Genomic DNA, 23,627 nt, shown 5'->3' on the forward strand with positions numbered 1-23,627 from the left:
CGGTTACTTATAAATGGATAAATGAATATATGTGCATGGTATTAATGGACTTTGCCAGCTCATGAATATGGTACAAGTGAAAAATCACATTCAGTGAGGCTGTATCATTGTCTATCGAATATAGGGATTACAGTCTCATTGAGAAACTTCTTGTTCCAACCGAGTCTATCAATTTCATGCTACTAGAAGTAAAGTGGTCTTGAAGTTGCAGGAGCTTCTTCACAGACAGGGATCCTGGGATTATATAATAATACTAATAATACACCCCTAGGGATAAGGGAGAAAGAATACTGCATATGTATTCTCTGCATGTTGGAGAAGGCGACTAAAAGAGGAGGGAGCAAAGGGCTGGAAATCCTCCCTTCCCGTCTTAATTTTTCCAAAAGAAGAAACAGAAAAGGGGCCAAGAGAGGATATTGTCTCTAAGGGTCAGTCCTCTGTCCTTAATGCTACCTCACTAATGCAGGAAATGGTGAATATGTATGAAAAAAAATCATCTATACTTTTTTTTTTCTTTTTGCTTTGTCGCTGTCTCCCGCGTTTGCGAGGTAGCGCAAGGAAACAGACAAAAGAAATGGCCCAACCCACCCCCATACACATGTATATACATACGTCCACACACGCAAATATACATACCTACACAGCTTTCCATGGTTTACCCCAGATGCTTCACATGCCCTGATTCAATCCACTGACAGCACATCAACCCCAGTATACCACATCGATCCAATTCACTCTATTCCTTGCCCTCCTTTCACCCTCCTGCATGTTCAGGCCCCGATCACTCAAAATCTTTTTCACTCCATCTTTCCACCTCCAATTTGGTCTCCCACTTCTCCTCGTTCCCTCCACCTCCGACACATATAACCTCTTGGTCAATCTTTCCTCACTCATTCTCTCCATGTGCCCAAACCATTTCAAAACACCCTCTTCTGCTCTCTCAACCACGCTCTTTTTATTTCCACACATCTCTCTTACCCTTACGTTACTTACTTGATCAAACCACCTCACACCACACATTGTCCTCAAACATCTCATTTCCAGCACATCCATCCTCCTGCGCACAACTCTATCCATAGCCCACGCCTCGCAATCATACAACATTGTTGGAACCACTATTCCTTCAAACATACCCATTTTTGCTTTCCGAGATAATGTTCGCGACTTCAACACATTCTTCAAGGCTCCCAGGATTTTCGCCCCCTCCCCCACGCTATGATCCACTTCCGCTTCCATAGTTCCATCCACTGCCAGATCCACTCCCAGATATCTAAAACACTTTACTTCCTCCAGTTTTCCTCCATTCAAACTTAGCTCCCAATTGACTTGACCCTCAACCCTACTGTACCTAATAACCTTGCTCTTATTCACATTTACTCTTAACTTTCTTCTTTCACACACTTTACCAAACTCAGTCACCAGCTTCTGCAGTTTCTCACATGAATCAGCCACCAGCACTGTATCATCAGCGAACAACAACTGACTCACTTCCCAAGCTCTCTCATCCCCAACAGACTTCATACTTGCCCCTCTTTCCAAAACTCTTGCATTCACCTCCCTAACAACCCCATCCATAAACAAATTAAACAACCATGGAGACATCACACACTCCTGCCGCAAACCTACATTCACTGAGAACCAATCACTCTCCTCTCTTCCTACACGTACACATGCCTTACATCCTCGATAAAAACTTTTCACTGCTTCTAACAACTTGCCTCCCACACCATATATTTTTAATACCTTCCACAGAGCATCTCTATCAACTCTATCATATGCCTTCTCCAGATCCATAAATGCTACATACAAATCCATTTGCTTTTCTAAGTATTTCTCACATACATTCTTCAAAGCAAACACCTGATCCACACATCCTCTACCACTTCTGAAACCACACCGCTCTTCCCCAATCTGATGCTCTGTACATGCCTTCACCCTCTCAATCAATACCCTCCCATATAATTTACCAGGAATACTCAACAAACTTATACCTCTGTAATTTGAGCACTCACTCTTATCCCCTTTGCCTTTGGACAATGGCACTATGCACGCATTCCGCCAATCCTCAGGCACCTCACCATGAGTCATACATACATTAAATAACCTTACCAACCAGTCAATAATACAGTCACCCCCTTTTTTAATAAATTCCACTGCAATACCATCCAAACCCGCTGCCTTGCCGGCTTTCATCTTCCACAAAGCTTTTACTACCTCTTCTCTGTTTACCAAATCATTTTCCCTAACCCTCTTACTTTGCACACCACCTCGACCAAAACACCCTATATCTGCCACTCTATCATCAAACACATTCAACAAACCTTCAAAATACTCACTCCATCTCCTTCTCACATCACCACTACTTGTTATCACCTCCCCATTTGCACCCTTCACTGAAGTTCCCATTTGCTCCCTTGTCTTACGCACTTTATTTACCTCCTTCCAGAACATCTATACTTATATTCATTTATTATACTTTGTTGCTGTCTCCTGTGTTAGCGAGGTAGTGCAAGGAAACAGACGAAAGAATGGCCCAGCCCACCCACATACACATGTATATACATACACGTCCACACACACACATACACATACCTATACATTTCAACTTCATTTCAGAGCTAAAACATCCAGGTTCCTTTCCTCAAACATACTACCTATCTCTCCTTTTTCTCATCTTGGTTACATCCATACACATTTAGACACCCCAATCTGAGCCTTCGAGAAGGATGAGCACTCCCTGCTTGACTCCTTCTGTTTCCCCTTTTAGAAAGTTAAAATACAAGGAGGGGAGGGTTTCCAGCCCCCACTCCCGTCCCCTTTAGTTGCCTTCTACGACACATGAGGAATGAATGGGAAGTATTCTTTCTCCCCTATCCCCAGGGATGAGAAAACATGAAAAAAAAAGGTGCAAGAGGTGAAAAAGAAGGCAAATGAGAGTTGGGGTGAGAGAGTATCATTAAATTTTAGGGAGAATAAAAAGATGTTCAGGAAGGAGGTAAATAAAGTGCGTAAGACAAGGGAGCAAATGGGAACTTCAGTGAAGGGGGCTAATGGGGAGGTGATAACAAGTAGTGGTGATGTGAGAAGGAGATGGAGTGAGTATTTTGAAGGTTTGTTGAATGTGTTTGATGATAGAGTGGCAGATATAGGGTGTTTTGGTTGAGGTGGTGTGCAAAGTGAGAGGGTTAGGGAAAATGATTTGGCAATCAGAGAAGAGGTAGTAAAAGCTTTGCGGAAGATGAAAGCCGGCAAAGCAGCAGGTTTGGTTGGTATTGCTGTGGAATTTATTAAAAAAGGGGGTGACTGTATTGTAGACTGATTGGTAAGGTTATTTAATGTATGTATGATTCATGGTGAGGTGCCTGAGGATTGGCAGAATGCTTGCATAGTGCCATTGTACAAAGGCAAAGGGGATAAGAGTGAGTGCTCAAAATAAAGAGGTATAAGTTTGTTGAGTATTCCTGGTAAATTTTATGGGAGGGTATTGATTGAAAGGGTGAAGGCATGTACAAAGCATCAGATTGGAGAAGAGCAATGTGGTTTCAGAAGTGGTAGAGGATGTGTGGATCAGGTGTTTGCTTTGAAGAATGTATGTGAGAAATACTTAGAAAGGCAAATGGATTTGTATGTAGCATTTATGGATCTGGAGAAGGCATATGATAGAGTTGATAGAGATGCTCTGTGGAAGGTACTAAGAATATATGGTGTGGGAGGCAAGTTGTTAGAAGCAGTGAAAAGTTTTTATCGAGGATGTAAGGCATGTGTACATGTAGGAAGAGAGGAAAGTGATTGGTTCTCAGTGAATGTAGGTTTGCGGCAGGGGTGTGTGATGTCTCCATGGTTGTTTAATTTGTTTATGGATGGGGTTGTTAGGGAGGTGAATGCAAGAGTTTTGGAAAGAGGGGCAAGTATGAAGTCTGTTGGGGATGAGAGAGCTTGGGAAGTGAGTCAGTTGTTGTTCGCCGATGATACAGCGCTGGTGGCTGATTCATGTGAGAAACTGCAGAAACTGGTGACTGAGTTTGGTAAAGTGTGTGAAAGAAGAAAGTTAAGAGTAAATGTGAATAAGAGCAAGGTAATATTAGGTACAGTAGGGTTGAGGGTCAAGTCAATTGGGAGGTAAGTTTGAATGGAGAAAAACTGGAGGAAGTAAAGTGTTTTAGATATCTGGGAGTGGATCTGGCAGCGGATGGAATCATGGAAGTGGAAGTGAATCATAGGGTGGGGGAGGGGGCGAAAATCCTGGGAGTCTTGAAGAATGTGTGGAAGTCGAGAATATTATCTCTGAAAGCAAAAATGGCTATGTTTGAAGGAATAGTGGTTCCAACAATGTTGTATGGTTGCGAGGCATGGACTATAGATAGGGTTGTAAATGTTGGAAATGAGATGCTTTTTGATCAAGTAAGTAATGAAAGGATAAGAGAGATGTGTGGTAATAAATAGAGTGTGGTTGAGAGAGCAGAAGAGGGTGTGTTGAAATGGTTTGTCCACATGGAGAGAATGAGTGAGGAAAGATTGACAAAGAGGATATATGTGTCAGAGGTGGAGGGAATGAAGAGAAGTGAGAGACCAAATTGGAGGTGGAAGGATGGAGAGAAAAAGATTTTGAGTGATCGGGGCCTGAACATGCAGGAGGGTGAAAGGCGGGCAAGGAATAGAGTGAATTGGATCGATGTGGTATACCGGGGTTGACGTGCTGTCAGTGGATTGAATCAGGGCATGTGAAGCATCTGGGGTAAACCATGGAATGTTGTGTGGAGCCTGGATGTGGAAAGGGAGCTGTGGTTTCGGGCATTATTGCATGACAGCTAGAGACTGTGAGTGAACGAATGGGGCCTTTGTTGTCTTTTCCTAGCACTACCTCGCACACATGAGGGGGGGAGGGGGATGGTATTCCATGTGTGGCGAGGTGGCGATGGGAATGAATAAAGGTAGACAGTGTGAATTGTGTGCATGGGTATATATGTATGTGTCTGTGTGTGTATATATATATGTGTACATTGAGATGTATAGATATGTATATTTGCGTGTGTGGACGTGTATGTATATACATGTGTATGGGGGTGGGTTGGGCCATTTCTTTTGTCTGTTTCCTTGCGCTACCTCGCAAACGCGGGAGACAGCGACAAAGCAAAATAAAAAAAAAAATATGTGTATCAACATATATATACGTATATATACACACACACAGACATATAGATGTACACATATACCCACGTACATATTCATACTCGCTTGCCTTTATCCATTTCTGTCGCTATGCCCGTCCCATAGGAAACAGCATTGCTACCCCCACTTCAGCAAGGTAGCACCAGGTAAAAGATAAAAAGGCCACATTCATTCACAGTCTCTAGCTGTCATGTGTGTAATGCACTGAAACCACAGCTCCCTAATCCATATCCAGGCCCCACAGACCTTTCCTTGGTTTACCCCAGATGCTTCACATGCCCTGGTTCAGTCCATTGATGGTACATCGACCCAGGTATAACACATCGCTCCAATTCACTCTATTCCTTGCACATCTCTCACCCTCCTGTATGTTCAGGCCCCATTCACTCAAAATCTTTTTCACTCCATCCTTCCACCTCCACTTTGGTCTCCCGCTTCGCCTCGTTCCCTCCACCTCTGACACATATATCCTCTTTGTCAATCTATCCTCACTCATTCTCTCCATGTGTCCAAATCATCTCAGCACACCCTCTTCTGCTCTCATAACCATATAATATTGCTGGAACTACTATTCCTTCAAACATATCTATTCTTGCTCTCTGTGATAACATTCTCTCTTTCCACACATTCTTCATCGCTCCCAGAACCTTTGCCCCCTCCCCCACCCTATGACTCACTTCCGCTTCCATGGTTCCATTTGCTGCTAAGCACACACCCAGATGTCTAAAACATTTCACTTCCTCCAATTTTTTTCCAGTCAAACTCACATCCCAACTAACCTGTACCTGCTGAACCTTGTTCTTATTCTCATTTACTTTTGACTTTCTCCTTTCACACTTTTCCAAACTCAGTCACCAACTTCTGTAGTTTCTTACTCAAATCAACCACCAGTGCTGTCATGGAGAGTGGTTTGGTGGAGAGAGAAGAGGTGATGAAAGCTTTCCATAAGATGAAATGTGGCAAGGCAGCTGGAGTGAATGGTACAGGAGATGAATTTCTTAGGAAAGGGGGTGACTGTGTTGCAGAGGTTAGTTAGGATTTTCAAAGTAAGCATGGATTATGGTGAGGTGCCTGAGGACTGGTAAAATGCATGTATAGCACCAATGTATAAAGGCAAGGGGAACAAAGGTGAGCATTCAAACTACAAAGATATAAGTCTGTTGACTCAGTGTATCTGGTAAGTTGTATGGAAGACTGGTCACTGAGAGGGTGAGGGCATATACAAAACACCTGACTGAGGAGGAAAAATATGGTTTCAGAAATGGTAGAGGATGTGTGGATCACATATTTGTTTTAAAGAATATGTGTGAGAAATATTTGGGGAAGCAGAACAAGTTGTATGTGGAATTTAGATATATCTATAGAAAGCATATGATAAGGATGATAGAGATACCTTGTGCGTCTTACAAGTATATGGTGGTGGAGGAAATCTTCTAGAAGCAGTGAGAAGTCTTTATCAAGGTGTAAGGCATGTGTATGGGTAGGAAGAAAGAAGAATGAGTGGTTTCAAGAGAAAGTTGGTCTGCAGCACAGGTGTGTGATGTCACTTGGCTGTTTAATTTGCTTATGGATGGGGTGATGAGGGAGCTAAATGCAAGAATCTTGGAGAAAGGGGTGTGTACAGTCTATAATGGATGAGGGCACCTGAGAAGTTAGTTGTTTGCTGATGCCACAGCACTGGCAGCAAATGCAAGTGAGAAACTGCAGAAGTTAGTGACTCAATGTGGATAAGCATGTGAAAGATGTTGAGAGTAAAATGAATAAAGCAAAGTTATTAGGTTTGGCAGGGTAGACAAACAGAAGCAAGTCATAGGATGGGGGATGGGGTAGGGTGGAACATGGGGGGTGGAAGGATTCTGACAGCATTGAGAAATGTGTTAAGAGAGAGGTTGTTATCTAGGTGGGCAAAAATGGTTATGTATGAAGGTACAGTTGTCCTAACCACATTGTATGGATGTGGAGGAAAGTGAATGTGTTGGAATAAAATGATTGATGACAAAATGTGGTGCAAGGTGGTTTGACTGATTAAGTAATAAATAAAGGGTAAAATAGAGGTGTGGTAAAAAAAAATAATGTGGTTCGAAGAGCTGAAGAGGGTGTGCTGAAATGGTCTAGACATATGGAGAGAATGAGTGAGGAGAGGGTGACAAAGAGGATATATGGGTCAGAAGTGGAGGGAACAAGGAAAAGGGGGAGACTGAATTGGAGATGGCATGATGGAGTGAAAAAAGATTTTGAGTGATTAGGGCCTGAACAAGTAAGAGGAAGGTGAGAGGCATGCATGGAACGGAGTAAATTGGATTGATGTGGTATACAGGGGCTGGCATGCTATCAGTGGACTGAACCAGGGCATGTGAAGCAGCAGGGAAAAACCATGGAAAGGTCTGTGGTGACTGGTTGTGGATAGGGTACTCTGATTTTGATTCACTGCATGACAGCTAGATGATGAATGTGAGCTAATACAGCCTTTCTTTGTCTGTTCCTGGCACTACCTTGCTAACATGGAAAATAGTAAACAAGTATGAAAAAAACTGAGTTGCCACTTTCTCTAGGAAGAATGAATAGTTTACTTTATCAAATGCTTATGTAAAATCAAGAAAAACAGGGTTTATTCTTTTCCTATCCATAAAACTTTCATGAATGTCATTATAATGGGCTAGTACTGTAGTTACATTTGTGTACTTTTACAAGGGATAAATCCATGCAGCCCTTCATTAATGAACATATCTAAAATAAGATGTTACATTATATGTTTTATTATACTCCCTCAAACAATTTGATAATGTGCAAAGTTAGGCTTACTGGTCTATAATGTTTCAGCATTAATCTGGATCTTCCTTTGTGTATTGTGCCATTTCAAGCTTTGCTTGTTTGGTCTAAGCAGCACTGTGAATGCTGTTTGTAGGTAATATGGCTCTGCAGGTACTCACATGACAGAAACTACAGAAGCTGGTGTCTTACTTAAGGAGTGTACGAAAGGAAGAAGTTGAGAGTTAATTAAAACAAAAGAAAGGTAATAAAGTGTAGCAGTGGGGTAAGACATTATCGTTTCAGTGTGTGTTTGAACAGGGAGAACTTAGAGGGAGTGGAGTGCCTTAGGCACCTGGGATTGGAGAAGGCCGTGGATGGAACCACAGGAGCTGAAGTCAGTCAAATGATGGGAAGGGGGGTTATGGTTCTGGGTGCACTGAGTATATGGATGGAGAGCTAGGAGTCTGACAGGGCAAAGAGAGATATGTTTGATGATACAGCAATGTTAGCAGAAAGGTATGCTTGTCATGGCTACACAAGGTGTACACTTATGACTGGAAATTATAATCCTGGGCAAATCTTGAAAATTTTGTAGAGATGAAAAAAATATGAACATTTTCTTGGAAAAGGAAGAATGTTTCGGCAAAAACAATATCTTTTGTATTCTCAACAACCATGGTCAGCTATGGTGTGCTGTCAGTGAAGTACAGTTCCATACTGATATTTTCTTTTACTGTATAATCTTTGAAAATACACTTCATCTTATGATAGATACAACAACAATTTAAAACAATTATATGAATGTGAGATAATCATTTCATCATACCCATCTAAAACAGGACAACAATATCCTAACGCTTGGCAAGAATGTTTTGGTAAAATTCCCAAGTAATTCTGCATATGATCAAAAAAAATTATGAGAGGCACTACACATAGGAACATCAGTCCATACATCCAGAACATGCAAATGACCCTAATTCTCCAATAAAACATGAAGGGCTTTGGAGACGAGGAAAATTATGAAGTAAAAATGTTGCAAACAGCATAAATAACATAGGTGTTGGTAAAGAAAAAAGTAAAGCAGATATTATGGCTTATCACCAAAGTAAACTCAGACTAACCTAATACAGGCAATTCAAAGTTACGTTAGGTCAAGTCCTTTTAATTTCAAAATTTTTGAGATAAATTGACAGTCACTAACCTTACTTTGGCGAATAAAGGTGCATAATGATGACAGTGTTCTTCTCATGGCAATATTTTGGAAGCATGTGCTGTATGTACAACTTATTATGTTGATTACAGCAAAACTATGGGTCAGTTTTGAAATTATTGTCCTTTTGAAAGTACAATGTTTATGGCAGCAATGTGTGACTAACACACAGATTTAAGTGTGTGTTGAGATATATAGAAGCACATGAACATCTGTCTCCATCCATGCCTGCCAAAATTATGAAAAAATAATACAGTTGTCTACATCAAACCTAAACATCAATCATGACTGTTATAAAGATGAATGCAAAAATAATTTAAAAAATCATATAATTACATAACTTCATAACTCATGAGTGAAAGTTTACCCTTAAAGAATGATTCTTACAACATATACAGGCACCTTGCAGCAGTTGCAAGGCTAACTTTTCCACCTGGGTTTGGAGAATACCATTCTTCCTTTACTGAGTAGAGGTATGTATAAATGCCAATTGTCACCTGTATCTCTAACAAACATGCAAGGCTCAGTTGCCCACAGCTAACCACTATCAGAAGATCACGTCTGCTCCTCACATCCAGGCCTCTGCTTTACTACACAATGTAATCAAACAAGGTTGTGTGTGTTCAGATAATGAAAACAGCCAGAGTGATTACAAATAATGTATAATATTTGTTGTTAGAAGCAGTGAAAAGTTTTTATCGAGGATGTAAAGCATGTGTACGTGTAGGAAGAGAGGAAAGTGATTGGTTCTCAGTGAATGTAGGTTTGCGGCAGGGGTGTGTGATGTCTCCATGGTTGTTGAATTTGTTTATGGATGGGGTTGTTAGGGAGGTGAATGCAAGTTTTGGAAAGAGGGGCAAGTATGAAGTCTGTTGGGGATGAGAGAGCTTGGGAAGCGAGTCAGTTGTTGTTCGCTGATGATACAGCGCTGGTGGCTGATTCATGTGAGAAACTGCAGAAGCTGGTGACTGAGTTTGGTAAAGTGTGTGAAAGAAGAAAGTTAAGAGTAAATGTGAATAAGATCAAGGTAATTAGGTACAGTAGGGTTGAGGGTCAAGTCAATTGGGAGGTAAGTTTGAATGGAGAAAAACTGGAGGAAGTAAAGTGTTTTAGATATCTGGGAGTGGATCTGGCAGCGGATGGAACCATGGAAGCGGAAGTGGATCATAGGGTGGGGGAGGGGGCGAAAATCCTGGGAGCCTTGAAGAATGTGTGGAAGTCGAGAACATTATCTCGGAAAGCAAAAATGGGTATGTTTGAAGGAATAGTGGTTCCAACAATGTTGTATGGTTGCGAGGCGTGGGCTATGGATAGAGTTGTGCGCAGGAGGATGGATGTGCTGGAAATGAGATGTTTGAGGACAATGTGTGGTGTGAGGTGGTTTGATCGAGTAAGTAACGTAAGGGTAAGAGAGATGTGTGGAAATAAAAAGAGCGTGGTTGAGAGAGCAGAAGAGGGTGTTTTGAAATGGTTTGGGCACATGGAGAGAATGAGTGAGGAAAGATTGACCAAGAGGATATATGTGTCGGAGGTGGAGGGAACGAGAAGTGGGAGACCAAATTGGAGGTGGAAAGATGGAGTGAAAAAGATTTTGTGTGATCGGGGCCTGAACATGCAGGAGGGTGAAAGGAGGGCAAGGAATAGAGTGAATTGGATCAATGTGGTATACCGGGGTTGACGTGCTGTCAGTGGATTGAATCAGGGCATGTGAAGCGTCTGGGGTAAACCATGGAAAGCTGTGTAGGTATGTATATTTGCGTGTGTGGACGTATGTATATACATGTGTATGGGGGGGGGGGGTTGGGCCATTTCTTTCGTCTGTTTCCTTGCGCTACCTCGCAAACGCGGGAGACAGAAAAAAAAAAAAAAAAAAAAAAAAAAAAAAAAAAAAAATTGAGGAAGAGCCATTCTCCAAGCACAGGGAGTTCAGTTAGAGGGATAAGCACAGTTGGTATCACTGGATATGTAGGTATTTAATGATAGTAGTGCACTAAAATCTGAAAGCCTCAGTGGCACAACAAAGTTTAAATGCCCAAGGGTGCTGTTTAATAGGTTGGGGTTATTTAACTCCTTCATTCCTCTAGATAGACATTTACACAAGCCAGACAACTCCTCTATATGTAAATTTATGAATGCCTCTATTTCACAGTTACACAACAAGCCTGGGTGACTGTCAAGGTGGCAGAATGTGATACTTCTTCCCAATAGTCAGTCATCCTCCAGCCATACCAATGACTACAATCACGTGAATTTTCAAGGATGGAAACTGAGTAGCTTTTAACTAAATATTGAGGTCAAGGAAGAAGATAACCCTGAATTACATGATGATAATGATGACAATGATGATCTGTCTTTGTACTGTGTGGAGAGTGATTCTATGGACACTGACTCTCCCAGTACTGCAAGTTGACAAGGAAGAAGCAGGTATTTCTAGCAACTGCCTGACCTTAACAACACTGCATTTGAATGATGTGGTAAGTAATTTTACAAACTTTTATGATTTTGCTATCCTAAAAGATGAACCAATGAATCATATTACTTATGATAAGAAAAAATATAATAATCAATAATAACCTTTTTGGTGTCGGTAAAATAAATGATAAAACATGCAGATTAGCAACTCATTCAGCAAGTACTCAGACCTTACTCCTCCAAATTTTAGCAAGTTCTGCTGAAACATCTACAAAACCTCTATATATTGTCAGAATAAAAGAAGTGGAAAATATATACCTCAACAAAGATTTTTTCATTGTTATTTGAATTGGTTCTCAGTGAATGTAGGTTTGCGGCAGGGGTGTGTGATGTCTCCATGGTTGTTTAATTTGTTTATGGATGGGGTTGTTAGGGAGGTAAATGCAAGAGTTTTGGAAAGAGGGGCAAGTATGAAGTCTGTTGGGGATGAGAGAGCTTGGGAAGTGAGTCAGTTGTTGTTCGCTGATGATACAGCGCTGGTGGCTGATTCATGTGAGAAACTGCAGAAGCTGGTGACTGAGTTTGGTAAAGTGTGTGGAAGAAGAAAGTTAAGAGTAAATGTGAATAAGAGCAAGGTTATTAGGTACAGTAGGGTTGAGGGTCAAGTCAACTGGGAGGTGAGTTTGAATGGAGAAAAACTGGAGGAAGTGAAGTTTTAGATATCTGGGAGTGGATCTGGCAGCGGATGGAACCATGGAAGCGGAAGTGGATCATAGGGTGGGGGAGGGGGCGAAAATTCTGGGGGCCTTGAAGAATGTGTGGAAGTCGAGAACATTATCTCGGAAAGCAAAAATGGGTATGTTTGAAGGAATAGTGGTTCCAACAATGTTGTATGGTTGCGAGGCGTGGGCTATGGATAGAGTTGTGCGCAGGAGGATGGATGTGCTGGAAATGAGATGTTTGAGGACAATGTGTGGTGTGAGGTGGTTTGATCGAGTGAGTAACGTAAGGGTAAGAGAGATGTGTGGAAATAAAAAGAGCGTGGTTGAGAGAGCAGAAGAGGGTGTTTTGAAGTGGTTTGGGCACATGGAGAGAATGAGTGAGGAAAGATTGACCAAGAGGATATATGTGTCGGAGGTGGAGGGAACGAGGAGAAGAGGGAGACCAAATTGGAGGTGGAAAGATGGAGTGAAAAAGATTTTGTGTGATCGGGGCCTGAACATGCAGGAGGGTGAAAGGAGGGCAAGGAATAGAGTGAATTGGAGCGATGTGGTATACCGGGGTTGACGTGCTGTCAGTGGATTGAATCAAGGCATGTGAAGCGTCTGGGGTAAACCATGGAAAGCTGTGTAGGTATGTATATTTGCGTGTGTGGACGTATGTATATACATGTGTATGGGGGGGGTTGGGCCATTTCTTTCGTCTGTTTCCTTGCGCTACCTCGCAAACGCGGTAGACAGCGACAAAGTGTAATATAATAATAAAATAATTGAATATCTTTTACATTCTATATAAAATTATATAAAACTTCAAAAATTGAAAGTTTTAGGATTTCTATTGTTGTTCATACTTGGCTATTCGAGTGAGATGACTTCGAGAAAATTGCAGTCAATAAAGCATTTAAGCACAAACTGTATAACTGTTGAATTTACTATAACAGAAAATAAAAGTACTGCATAATGAGGTAAGTAAACTTGCAGTGAAAGTGCAAAATGCCATAACTTCTTCTATGATACATCAAGCTGTCATTCTGTTTTATATGTTATACGTATGTATTTTCCCAAAAATATTCTTATTTCGAGCTTGTCTACTTTCAATATATTGACATGTTACTCAAAGAAAAATGTAAATAATAAAAGCATCTCTCCAAAGAAAAGAATTCCACATTAAGTAATCAATCCAGGCTTCATATGCTTTCCTTAGGCAATGACCATCATTTTTTTTTTTAGGCATAGGCAACTGAGGCCCTAATCTAGGCCATCTCATTGTCAATAACATAAAAAAGAAAAAAAAAAAAACAGCAGAAGCTGGTGACTGAGTTTGGCAAAGTGTGTGAAAGAAGAAAGCTGAGAGTAAATGTGAATAAGAGCAAGGTTATTAGGTTACAGTAGGGTTGAGGGTCAAGTCAACTGGGAGGTGAGTTTGAATGGAGAAAAACTGGAGGAAGTGAAGTTTTAGATATCTGGGAGTGGATCTGGCAGCGGATGGAACCATGGAAGCGGAAGTGGATCATAGGGTGGGGGAGGGGGCGAAAATTCTGGGGGCCTTGAAGAATGTGTGGAAGTCGAGAACATTATCTCGGAAAGCAAAAATGGGTATGTTTGAAGGAATAGTGGTTCCAACAATGTTGTATGGTTGCGAGGCGTGGGCTATGGATAGAGTTGTGCGCAGGAGGATGGATGTGCTGGAAATGAGATGTTTGAGGACAATGTGTGGTGTGAGGTGGTTTGATCGAGTGAGTAACGTAAGGGTAAGAGAGATGTGTGGAAATAAAAAGAGCGTGGTTGAGAGAGCAGAAGAGGGTGTTTTGAAGTGGTTTGGGCACATGGAGAGAATGAGTGAGGAAAGATTGACCAAGAGGATATATGTGTCGGAGGTGGAGGGAACGAGGAGAAGAGGGAGACCAAATTGGAGGTGGAAAGATGGAGTGAAAAAGATTTTGTGTGATCGGGGCCTGAACATGCAGGAGGGTGAAAGGAGGGCAAGGAATAGAGTGAATTGGAGCGATGTGGTATACCGGGGTTGACGTGCTGTCAGTGGATTGAATCAAGGCATGTGAAGCGTCTGGGGTAAACCATGGAAAGCTGTGTAGGTATGTATATTTGCGTGTGTGGACGTATGTATATACATGTGTATGGGGGGGGTTGGGCCATTTCTTTCGTCTGTTTCCTTGCGCTACCTCGCAAACGCGGTAGACAGCGACAAAGTGTAATATAATAATAAAATAATTGAATATCTTTTACATTCTATATAAAATTATATAAAACTTCAAAAATTGAAAGTTTTAGGATTTCTATTGTTGTTCATACTTGGCTATTCGAGTGAGATGACTTCGAGAAAATTGCAGTCAATAAAGCATTTAAGCACAAACTGTATAACTGTTGAATTTACTATAACAGAAAATAAAAGTACTGCATAATGAGGTAAGTAAACTTGCAGTGAAAGTGCAAAATGCCATAACTTCTTCTATGATACATCAAGCTGTCATTCTGTTTTATATGTTATACGTATGTATTTTCCCAAAAATATTCTTATTTCGAGCTTGTCTACTTTCAATATATTGACATGTTACTCAAAGAAAAATGTAAATAATAAAAGCATCTCTCCAAAGAAAAGAATTCCACATTAAGTAATCAATCCAGGCTTCATATGCTTTCCTTAGGCAATGACCATCATTTTTTTTTTTAGGCATAGGCAACTGAGGCCCTAATCTAGGCCATCTCATTGTCAATAACATAAAAAAGAAAAAAAAAAAAACAGCAGAAGCTGGTGACTGAGTTTGGCAAAGTGTGTGAAAGAAGAAAGCTGAGAGTAAATGTGAATAAGAGCAAAGTTATTGGGTACAGTAGGGTTGAAGGACAAGTCAATTGGGAGGCAAGTTTGAATGGATAGAAACTGGAGGAAGTGATGTATTTTAGATATCTGGGAGTGGATTTGGCAGTGGATGGAAACCATGGAAGCGGAAGTGAACCATAGGGTGGGGGAGGGGGGCGAAAGTTCTGGGAGTGTTGAAAAATGTGTGGAATTCGAGAACGTTATCTTGGAAAGCAAAAATGAGTATGTTTGAAGGAATAGTGGTTCCAACAATGTTATCTGGTTGTGAGGCATAGGCTATAGATAGATTTGTGTGGAGGAGGGTGGATGTGCTGGAATTGAGATGTTTGAGGACAATATGTGGTGAGAAGTGGTTTGATCGAGTAAGGAATGAAAGGGTAAGAGAGATGTGCGGTAATAAAGAGTGTGGTTGAGAGAGCAGAAGAGGGTGTTTTGAAATGGTTTGGTCACATAGAAAGAATGAGTGAGGAAAGATTGACAAAGGGGATATATGTGTCAGAGGTGGAGGGAATGAGAAGTGGGAGATCAAATTGGAGGTGGAAAGATGGAGGGAAAAAGATTTTGAGTGATTGGGGCCTGAACATGCAGGAGGGTGAAAGGCATGCAATGAACAGAGTGAATTGGAACGATGTGGTATACCAGGGTCGACATGCTGTCAATGGATTGAACCAGGGCATGTGAAGTGTCTGGGGTAAACCATGGAAAGTTTTGTGGGGCCTGGATGTGGAAAGGGAGCTGTGGTTTCGGTGCAATGTACATGACAGCCAGAGACGTTTCGGTGCAATACACATGACAGCCAGAGACTGAGTGCAAACGAATGTGGCTTTTGTTGTCTTTTCCTAGTGCTACCTCGCGCATATGCGGGGGAGGGGGTTGTCATTCATGTGTGACGGGGTGGCGACGGGAATGAATATGGGCAGACATTACGAGTTATTTACATGTGCATATATATGTATATGTCTGTATGTGTATATATATATATATATGTATACATTGAGATGTATAGGTATGGATATGTGCTGTGTGTGGACATGTATGTATATACATGTGTATGTGGGTGGGTTGGGCCATTCTTTTGTCTGTTTACTTGCGCTACATCGCTAACGTGGGAGACAGCGACAAAGTATAATAAATAAATAAATAATAATGTTATATTATTATTATACTTTGTTGCTGTCTCCCACGTTAGCGAGGTAGCACAAGGAAACAGAAGAAAGAATGGCCTAACCCACCCACATACACATGTCTATACATACACGCCCACACACACACATATACCTACCTATACATTTCAACATATACATTTTTATCATAATTATCATTATTATCATACTTTGTCGCTGTCTCCCGCATTTGTGAGGTAGAGCAAGGAAAAAAGAAGAAAGAATGGCCCAACCCACCCTCAGGCACATGTATATACATACACATCCACATACGCACATATACATACCTATACATCTCAACGTATACATACATATACAAACACAGACATATACATATATACACATTTACATAATTCATACTGTCTGCCCTTATTCATTCCTGTCGCCATCCCGCCACACATAAAATGACAACCCCCTTTCCCCTGCATGTGCACGAGGTATCACTAGGAAAAAACAAAGGCCACATTGGTTCATACACAGTCACTAGCTGTCATGTATAATGCACCGAAACCACAGCTCCCTTTCCACATCCAGGCCCCGCAAAACTTTCCATGGTTTACCCCAGACACTTCACATGCCCTGGTTTAATCCATTGACAGCACATCGACCCCAGTATACCGCATCATTCCAATTCACTCTATTCCTTGCACGCCTTTTACCCTCCTGCATGTTCAGGCTTCAATCACTCAAAATCTTTTTCACTCCATCTTTCCACCTCCAATTTGGTCTCCTACTTCTCACTCCCTCCACCTCTGACACATATATCCTCTTCGTCAATCTTTCCAAACTCATTCTCTCCATGTGACCAAACCATTTCAAAACACCCTCTTCTACTCTCTCAACCACACTCTTTTTATTACTACACATCTCTCTTACCCTTTCATTACTTACTCGGTCAAACCACCTCACACCACACATTGTCCTCAAATATCTCATTTCCAGCACACCCATCCTCCTCTGCACAACTCTATCTACAGCCCACACCTCACAACTATATAAATTGTCTGAACCACTATTCCTTCAAACATACCTATTTTCGCTTTCCAAGATAGTGTTCTTGCCTTCCACACATTTCTCAATGCTCCCAGAACTTTTGCCCCCTCCCCCACCCCATGACTCACTTCAGTTTCCATGGTTCCATCTGCTGCCAAATCCACTCCCCGATATCTAAAACACTTCACTTCCTCCAGTTCTTCTCCATTCAAACTTACCTCCCAACTGACTTGTCCCTCAACCCTACTGTACCTAATAAGCTTGCCCTTATTCACATTTACTCTCAGCTTTCTTCTTTCACACACTTTATCAAACTTAGTCACATTTTATTTATCTATTTATTATACTCTGTCACTGTCTCCTGCATTAGCGAGGTAGAGCAAGGAAACAGACGAAAGAATGACCCAACCCACCCACATATACATGTATATACATACACGTCCACACACGCCCATATACATATCTATACATTTCAATGTATACATATATATATACATACACAGACATATACATATACACACATGTACATACATAAATGTATACATACATATACATTTTATTCTATTCATTATACTTAGTCGCTGTCACCGCATCAGCAAGGTAGCACAAGGAATCAGACAAATGAATGGCCCAACCCACCCACATACCCGTGTATATACATAAATGCACACACACGCACATATTCATACCTATATATTTCAACATATACATACATATACATTCACAGACATATACATATATACAGATGTACATATCCATACTTACTGCCTTGATCCATTCCCATCACCACCCCGCCGCACATGAAAATGGCACCCCCCTCACCCAGCGTGTGTGTGAGGTAGTGCTAGGAAAAGACAACAAAGGCCACATTTGTTCACACTCAGTCTCTAGCTGCCATGTATTATGCACCGAAACCACAGCTCCCTTTCCACATCCAGGCCCCACAAAACTTTCCATGGATTACTCCAGATGCTTCACATGCCCTGGTTCGATCCACTGACATCATGTCGACTCCAGTATACCACACAGTTCCAATTCACTCTATTCCTTGCATGCCTTTCACCCTCCTATATGTTTAGGCTCCGATCGCTCAAAATCTTTTTCACTCCATCCTTCCACCTCCAGTTTGGTCTCCCACTTCTCCTTGTTCCCTTCACCTTTGACACATATATCCTCTTTGTCAGTCTTTCCTCACTCATCCCCTCCATATGACCAAACCATTTCAATACACCCTCTTCTGCTCCCTCAACCACACTCTTTTGATTACCAAACATCTTTCTTACTCTCTCACTATTTACTCAAACCACCTCACACCACATATTGTCCTCAAACATCTCACCTCCAATACATCCACCCTCCCTATCTATAGCCTATGCCTCGCAACCATATAATATTGTTGGAACCTCTATTCCTTCAAACATACCCATTTTTGCTCTCTAAGATAATGTTCTAGCCTTCCATACATTCTTCAACGCTCCCAGAACCTTCACCCCCTTCCCCGCCCTGTGACTCACTTCTGCTTCCATAGTTCCATCCACTGCCAAAAACACTCCCAAATATCTAAAACACTTCACCTCCTCCAGTTTTTCTCAATGCAAACTTACCTCCCAATTAACTTGTCCCTCAACCCTGCTAAACCTTACAACCTTGCTCTTATTCACATCTTTCTCTCAACTTTCTTCTTTCACACACTTTACCAAACTCAGTCACCATCTTTTGCAGTTTCTCACCCAAATCAGCCACCAGCGCTGTGTCATCAGCGAACAACTGACTCACTTCCCAAGCCCTCTCATCCACAACAGACTTCATACTTGCCCCTCTCTCCAAAACTCTTGCATTCACCTCCCTAACAACCCCATCCATAAACAAATCAAACAGCCACGGAGACATCATACAACCCTGCCGCAAACCTACATTCACTGAGAACCAATCACTTTCCTCTCTTTCTACTCGTACACATGCCTTACATCCTCAGTGAAAACTTTTCACTGCTTCTAACAACTTACCTCCTGCACCATATACTCTTTATACCTTCCACAAGCATCTCTAACAACTCTATCATATGCTTTCTCCAGATCCATAAATTCTACGTACAAATCCATCTACTTTTCTAAATATTTCTCACATACATTCTTCAAAGCAAACGCCTGATTCACACATCCTCTACTACTTCTGAAACCACACTGCTCTTCCCCAATCTGATGCTCTGTACATGCCTTTACCCTCTCAATCAATACCCTCCCATATAATTTCCCAGGAATGTGGATGTGGAAAGGGAGCTGTGGCTTCGGTGCATTATACATGATAGCTAGAGACTGAGTGTGAACGATTGTGGCCTTTGTTGTCTTTTCCTAGCACTACTTCGCGCACATCCGGGAGGAGGGGGTTGTCATTTTATGTGTGGCGGGGTGGCGACGAGAATGAATAAGGGCAGACAGTATGAATTATGTACATGTGTATATATGTATATGTCTGTGTGTATATATATGTATATGTTGAGATGTATAGGTATGTATATGTGCGTGTGTGGATGTGTATGTATATACCTGTGTATGTGGGTGCGTTGGGCCATTCTTTCATCTGTCTCCTTGAGCTACCTTGCTAACACGGGAGACACCGACAAAGTATAATAAATGAATAAATAAATGAATAATAAAACTCAAGTGATATTTTAAGATATTGAAAATATTATGCCTAAAGTAGTCTACAACCTTAAAAATTGTAAATATAAACAATTTTCCCAATAACCTGAAGTAAGGTCAAGTGCTGTATTCTGAATAGCTTTATATGGGAATAATTACAAATCACATTGAGAAGTAATTCCATTATAATCAATTGAATTTATAATAATGGTAAAATAGGGTGTCCAAATACGTAAATGCAATCTACTTACAGAATTTTGCCAAAAATCTGTACGAAAAAAATACTTTCTATCAAGGACATCAAACTCACTTCACATGACAGGCTTAATTAGATTTCACTGTATATCACTAAAATAATAAATACCAAAAATCATAACTATGCAAGTAATATACATTAGAAGTATGCACATCATAGTACAATAATGAACAACAATAACTACACTAATACAACTAATAGTAACACTAATAAGAATTCATGCCTATGAAATATATGGATACTCACTTTCTTTAATGACACTGCTGCTTCTTGATACCTTGCACTGCTTAGATTGGTCAACTGCAACAAAATGCAAAGCAAGTGACTGGGATAACAATCTTGAGAACTGAGCATAAATCCATGTCAGTAAGCTGAGCATAGTTTTGTCTTGTTCATATTCATTACAAAATATAGTTGTTCACAAACGTATATAACAGAAAGAATTTTCAAAGCAAAAGACTTCTGTCGAGGACAACGTGGTCCTAAATATTTATAAGATGTGTTAACTAAAATATGAGAAAGCTTATCCCTTAAACCGTGAAATACATCATCCGTCAGTACACGACTGTCTACAACATCAGTAACCTAAGACAAGATTTCTGCACCAATGTTTTAAATTGCATGCCAAGTTTTGCATTCATGAATACATTCATAAACTTAAACACTTAACTGCAACAAAATAAAAGGAGGTAAAGAACTCTTTTTCAAACTTCTGCATCTATACCTTTGATTCTATAAGAAGATAATATATTTTCAATTTTTTGTGTGCACAAAGTGTAGCTTTCATATATTCTAACACTCCACCATGGCACATCAAAGACATAAATAGGGGGGAATGCTGTGTCCTGTGTGGCAGGGTGGTGATGGGAATGGATGAAGGCACCAAGTATGAATATGTACATGAGTATATATTGGAAAGGATCACAATTTTACATGTGATCGAGATATTCCTATGATTCCACGGGGAAAATGAAACACGATAAGTTCCCAAGTGCACTTTCGTGTAATAATCACATCATCATGGGACACACGAGAGAAACCAATCACATGTTTACCAAATGGCGTCCTAGCTTTGTCTCTTCAATGTATCAACTGGCTTATATTTCTCTCGTGTCTCCCCTGATGATGTGATTATCACACGAAAGTGCACTTGGGAACTTATCGTGCTTCATTTTCCCCCGTGGACTCATAGGAATGTGTATATATGTATATATCTTTGTATATGTATGTATACATTAAAATGTATACGTATGTATATGTGCATGTATAGATGCTTATCTATCCTTGGGAATAGGGGATAAAGAATACTTCCCACGTATTCCCTGCGTGTCGTAGAAGGGAGCATGGGGCTGGAAATCCTCCCCTTTCATTTTTGATTTTCCAAAAGAAGGAACAGAGAAGGGGGGCCAAGTGAGGATATTCCCTCTAAGGCTCAGTCCTCTGTTCTTGACACTACCTTGCTGGTGCAGGAAATGGCGAATATGTATAAAAAAAAAAAAATTGGGGCATTTATGTGTCTTTTCCTAGTGCTACCTCATGCACATGCAGGGGGAGGGGGTTGTTATTTCATGTATGGTGGGGTGGTGGTGGGAATGAATAAAGGCAGACAGTATGAATTATGTACATTTGTATATATGTATATGTCTGTGAGTGTATATATATGTATACGTTGAGATGTATAGGTATGTATATTTACGTGTGTGGACGTGTATGTATATACATGTGTATGTAGGTGGGTTGGGCCATTCTTTCGTCTGTCTCCTTGCATTACCTCGCTAACGCGGGAGACAGCGACAAAGCAAAATAATAATAATAATATATATATTATCCCTGGGGATAGGGGAGAAAGAATACTTCCCACGTATTCCCTGCGTGTCGCAGAAGGCGACTAAAAGGGGAGGGAGCGGGGGGGGCTGGAAATCCTCCTCTTTTTTTTTTTTTTTTTTGATTTTCCAAAAGAAGGAACAGAGAAGGGGGCCAAGTGAGGATATTCCCTCAGAGGCCCAGTCCTCTGTTCTTAACACTACCTTGTTAATCGGGAAATGGCGAAATAGTTTGAAAGAAAAAAAGAAAAAGATATATATATATATATATGTGTGTGTGTGTGTGTGTGTATGTGTGTGTGCATATGAGTGGTTGGGCCATTCTTCGTCTGTTTCCTTGCACTACCTCACATTTTACGACACGCAAGTATGCAGTCTGTTGTAGATGACAGGGCTTGGGAAGTGAGTCAGTTGTTGTTCGCTGATGATACAGCACTGGTGGCTGATTCATGTGAGAAGCTGCAGAAGCTGGTGACTGAGTTTGGTAAAGTGTGTGAAAGAAGAAAGTTGCAAGTAAATGTGAATAAGAGCAAGATTATTAGGAAGAGTAGGGTTGAGGGTCAAGTCAATTGGGAGGTAAGTTTGAATGGAGAAAAACTGGAGGAAGTGAAGTGTTTTAGATATCTGGGAGTGGATTTGGCAGCAGATGGAACCATGGAAGCGGAAGTGAATCATAGGGTGGGGGAGGCGGCAAAAATTTTGGGAGCCTTGAAGAATGTGTGGAAGTCGAGAGCATTATCTCGGAAAGCAAAAATGGGTATTTTTGAAGGAATAGTGGTTCCAACAATGTTGTATGGTTGCGAGGAGTGGGCTATGGATAGAGTTGTGCGCAGGAGGGTGGATGTGCTGGAAATGAGATGTTTGAGGACAATATGTGGTGTGAGGTGGTTTGATCGAGTAAGTAATAATAGGGTAAGAGCGATGTGTGGTAACAAAAAGAGCGTGGTTGAGAGAGCAGAAGAGGGTGTTTTGAAATGGTTTGGTAACATGGAGAGAATGAGTGATTAAAGATTGACCAAGAGGATATATGTGTCAGAGGTGGAGGGAACGAGGAGAAGTGGTAGACCAAATTGGAGGTGGAAAGATGAAGTGAAAAAGATTTTGAGTGATCGGGACCTGAACATGCAGGAGAGTGAAAGGCGTGCAAGGAATAGAGTGAAATGGGACGATGTGGTATACCGGGGTCGACATGCTGTCAATGGATTGAAGCAGGGCATGTGAAGTGTCTGGGGTAAACCATGGAAAGTTCTGTGGGGCCTGGATATGGAAAGGGAGCTGTGGTTTCGATGCATTATTACATGACAGCTAGAGACTGAGTGTGAACGAATGGGGCCTTTGTTGTCTTCCTAGCGCTACCTTGCGCACATGAGGGGGGGAGGGGGTTGTTATTTCATGTGTGATGGGGTGGGGATGGGAATGAATAAAGGCAGACAGCATGAATTATGTACATGGGTATATATGTATATGTCTGTGTGTGTATGTATACGTATACGTTGAGATGTATAGGTATGTATATTTGCGTGTGTGGACATTTATGTATATACATGTGTATGTGGGTGGGGTGGGCCATTCTTTCGTCTGTTTCCTTGCGCTACCTTGCTGACGCGGGAGACAGCGACAAAGGAAAACAAATAAATAAATACATTCATTGGA

At 41.1% G+C, this 23,627-nt stretch overlaps 1 protein-coding gene across 5 annotated transcripts in view; it reads right to left on the reverse strand.

Moving 5' to 3' along the window:
- The window catches only part of LOC139756698 (transmembrane protein 42), a 39,540-nt gene that overhangs the window by 14,653 nt on the left and 1,260 nt on the right, over window positions 1-23,627 (reverse strand). For 2 of the 5 annotated variants that reach the window (XM_071676356.1, XM_071676357.1), the window contains exons 2-3: window positions 20,398-20,451; window positions 9,122-9,358 (exon numbers count right to left, since the gene is read on the reverse strand). Coding sequence is in view for 1 of the 5 variants with exons in the window: in XM_071676361.1 (XP_071532462.1) it covers window positions 20,398-20,451 (54 nt within the window). In the remaining 4 variants the exon portion in view is untranslated. The remainder of the gene's footprint in view (window positions 1-9,121; window positions 9,359-20,397; window positions 20,452-23,627) is intronic. The other 3 variants (XM_071676361.1, XM_071676359.1, XM_071676358.1) reach the window with 2 other exon arrangements.

This window comes from Panulirus ornatus, chromosome 23, assembly GCF_036320965.1.
Source record: "Panulirus ornatus isolate Po-2019 chromosome 23, ASM3632096v1, whole genome shotgun sequence".
Lineage (NCBI taxonomy): Eukaryota > Metazoa > Arthropoda > Malacostraca > Decapoda > Palinuridae > Panulirus > Panulirus ornatus.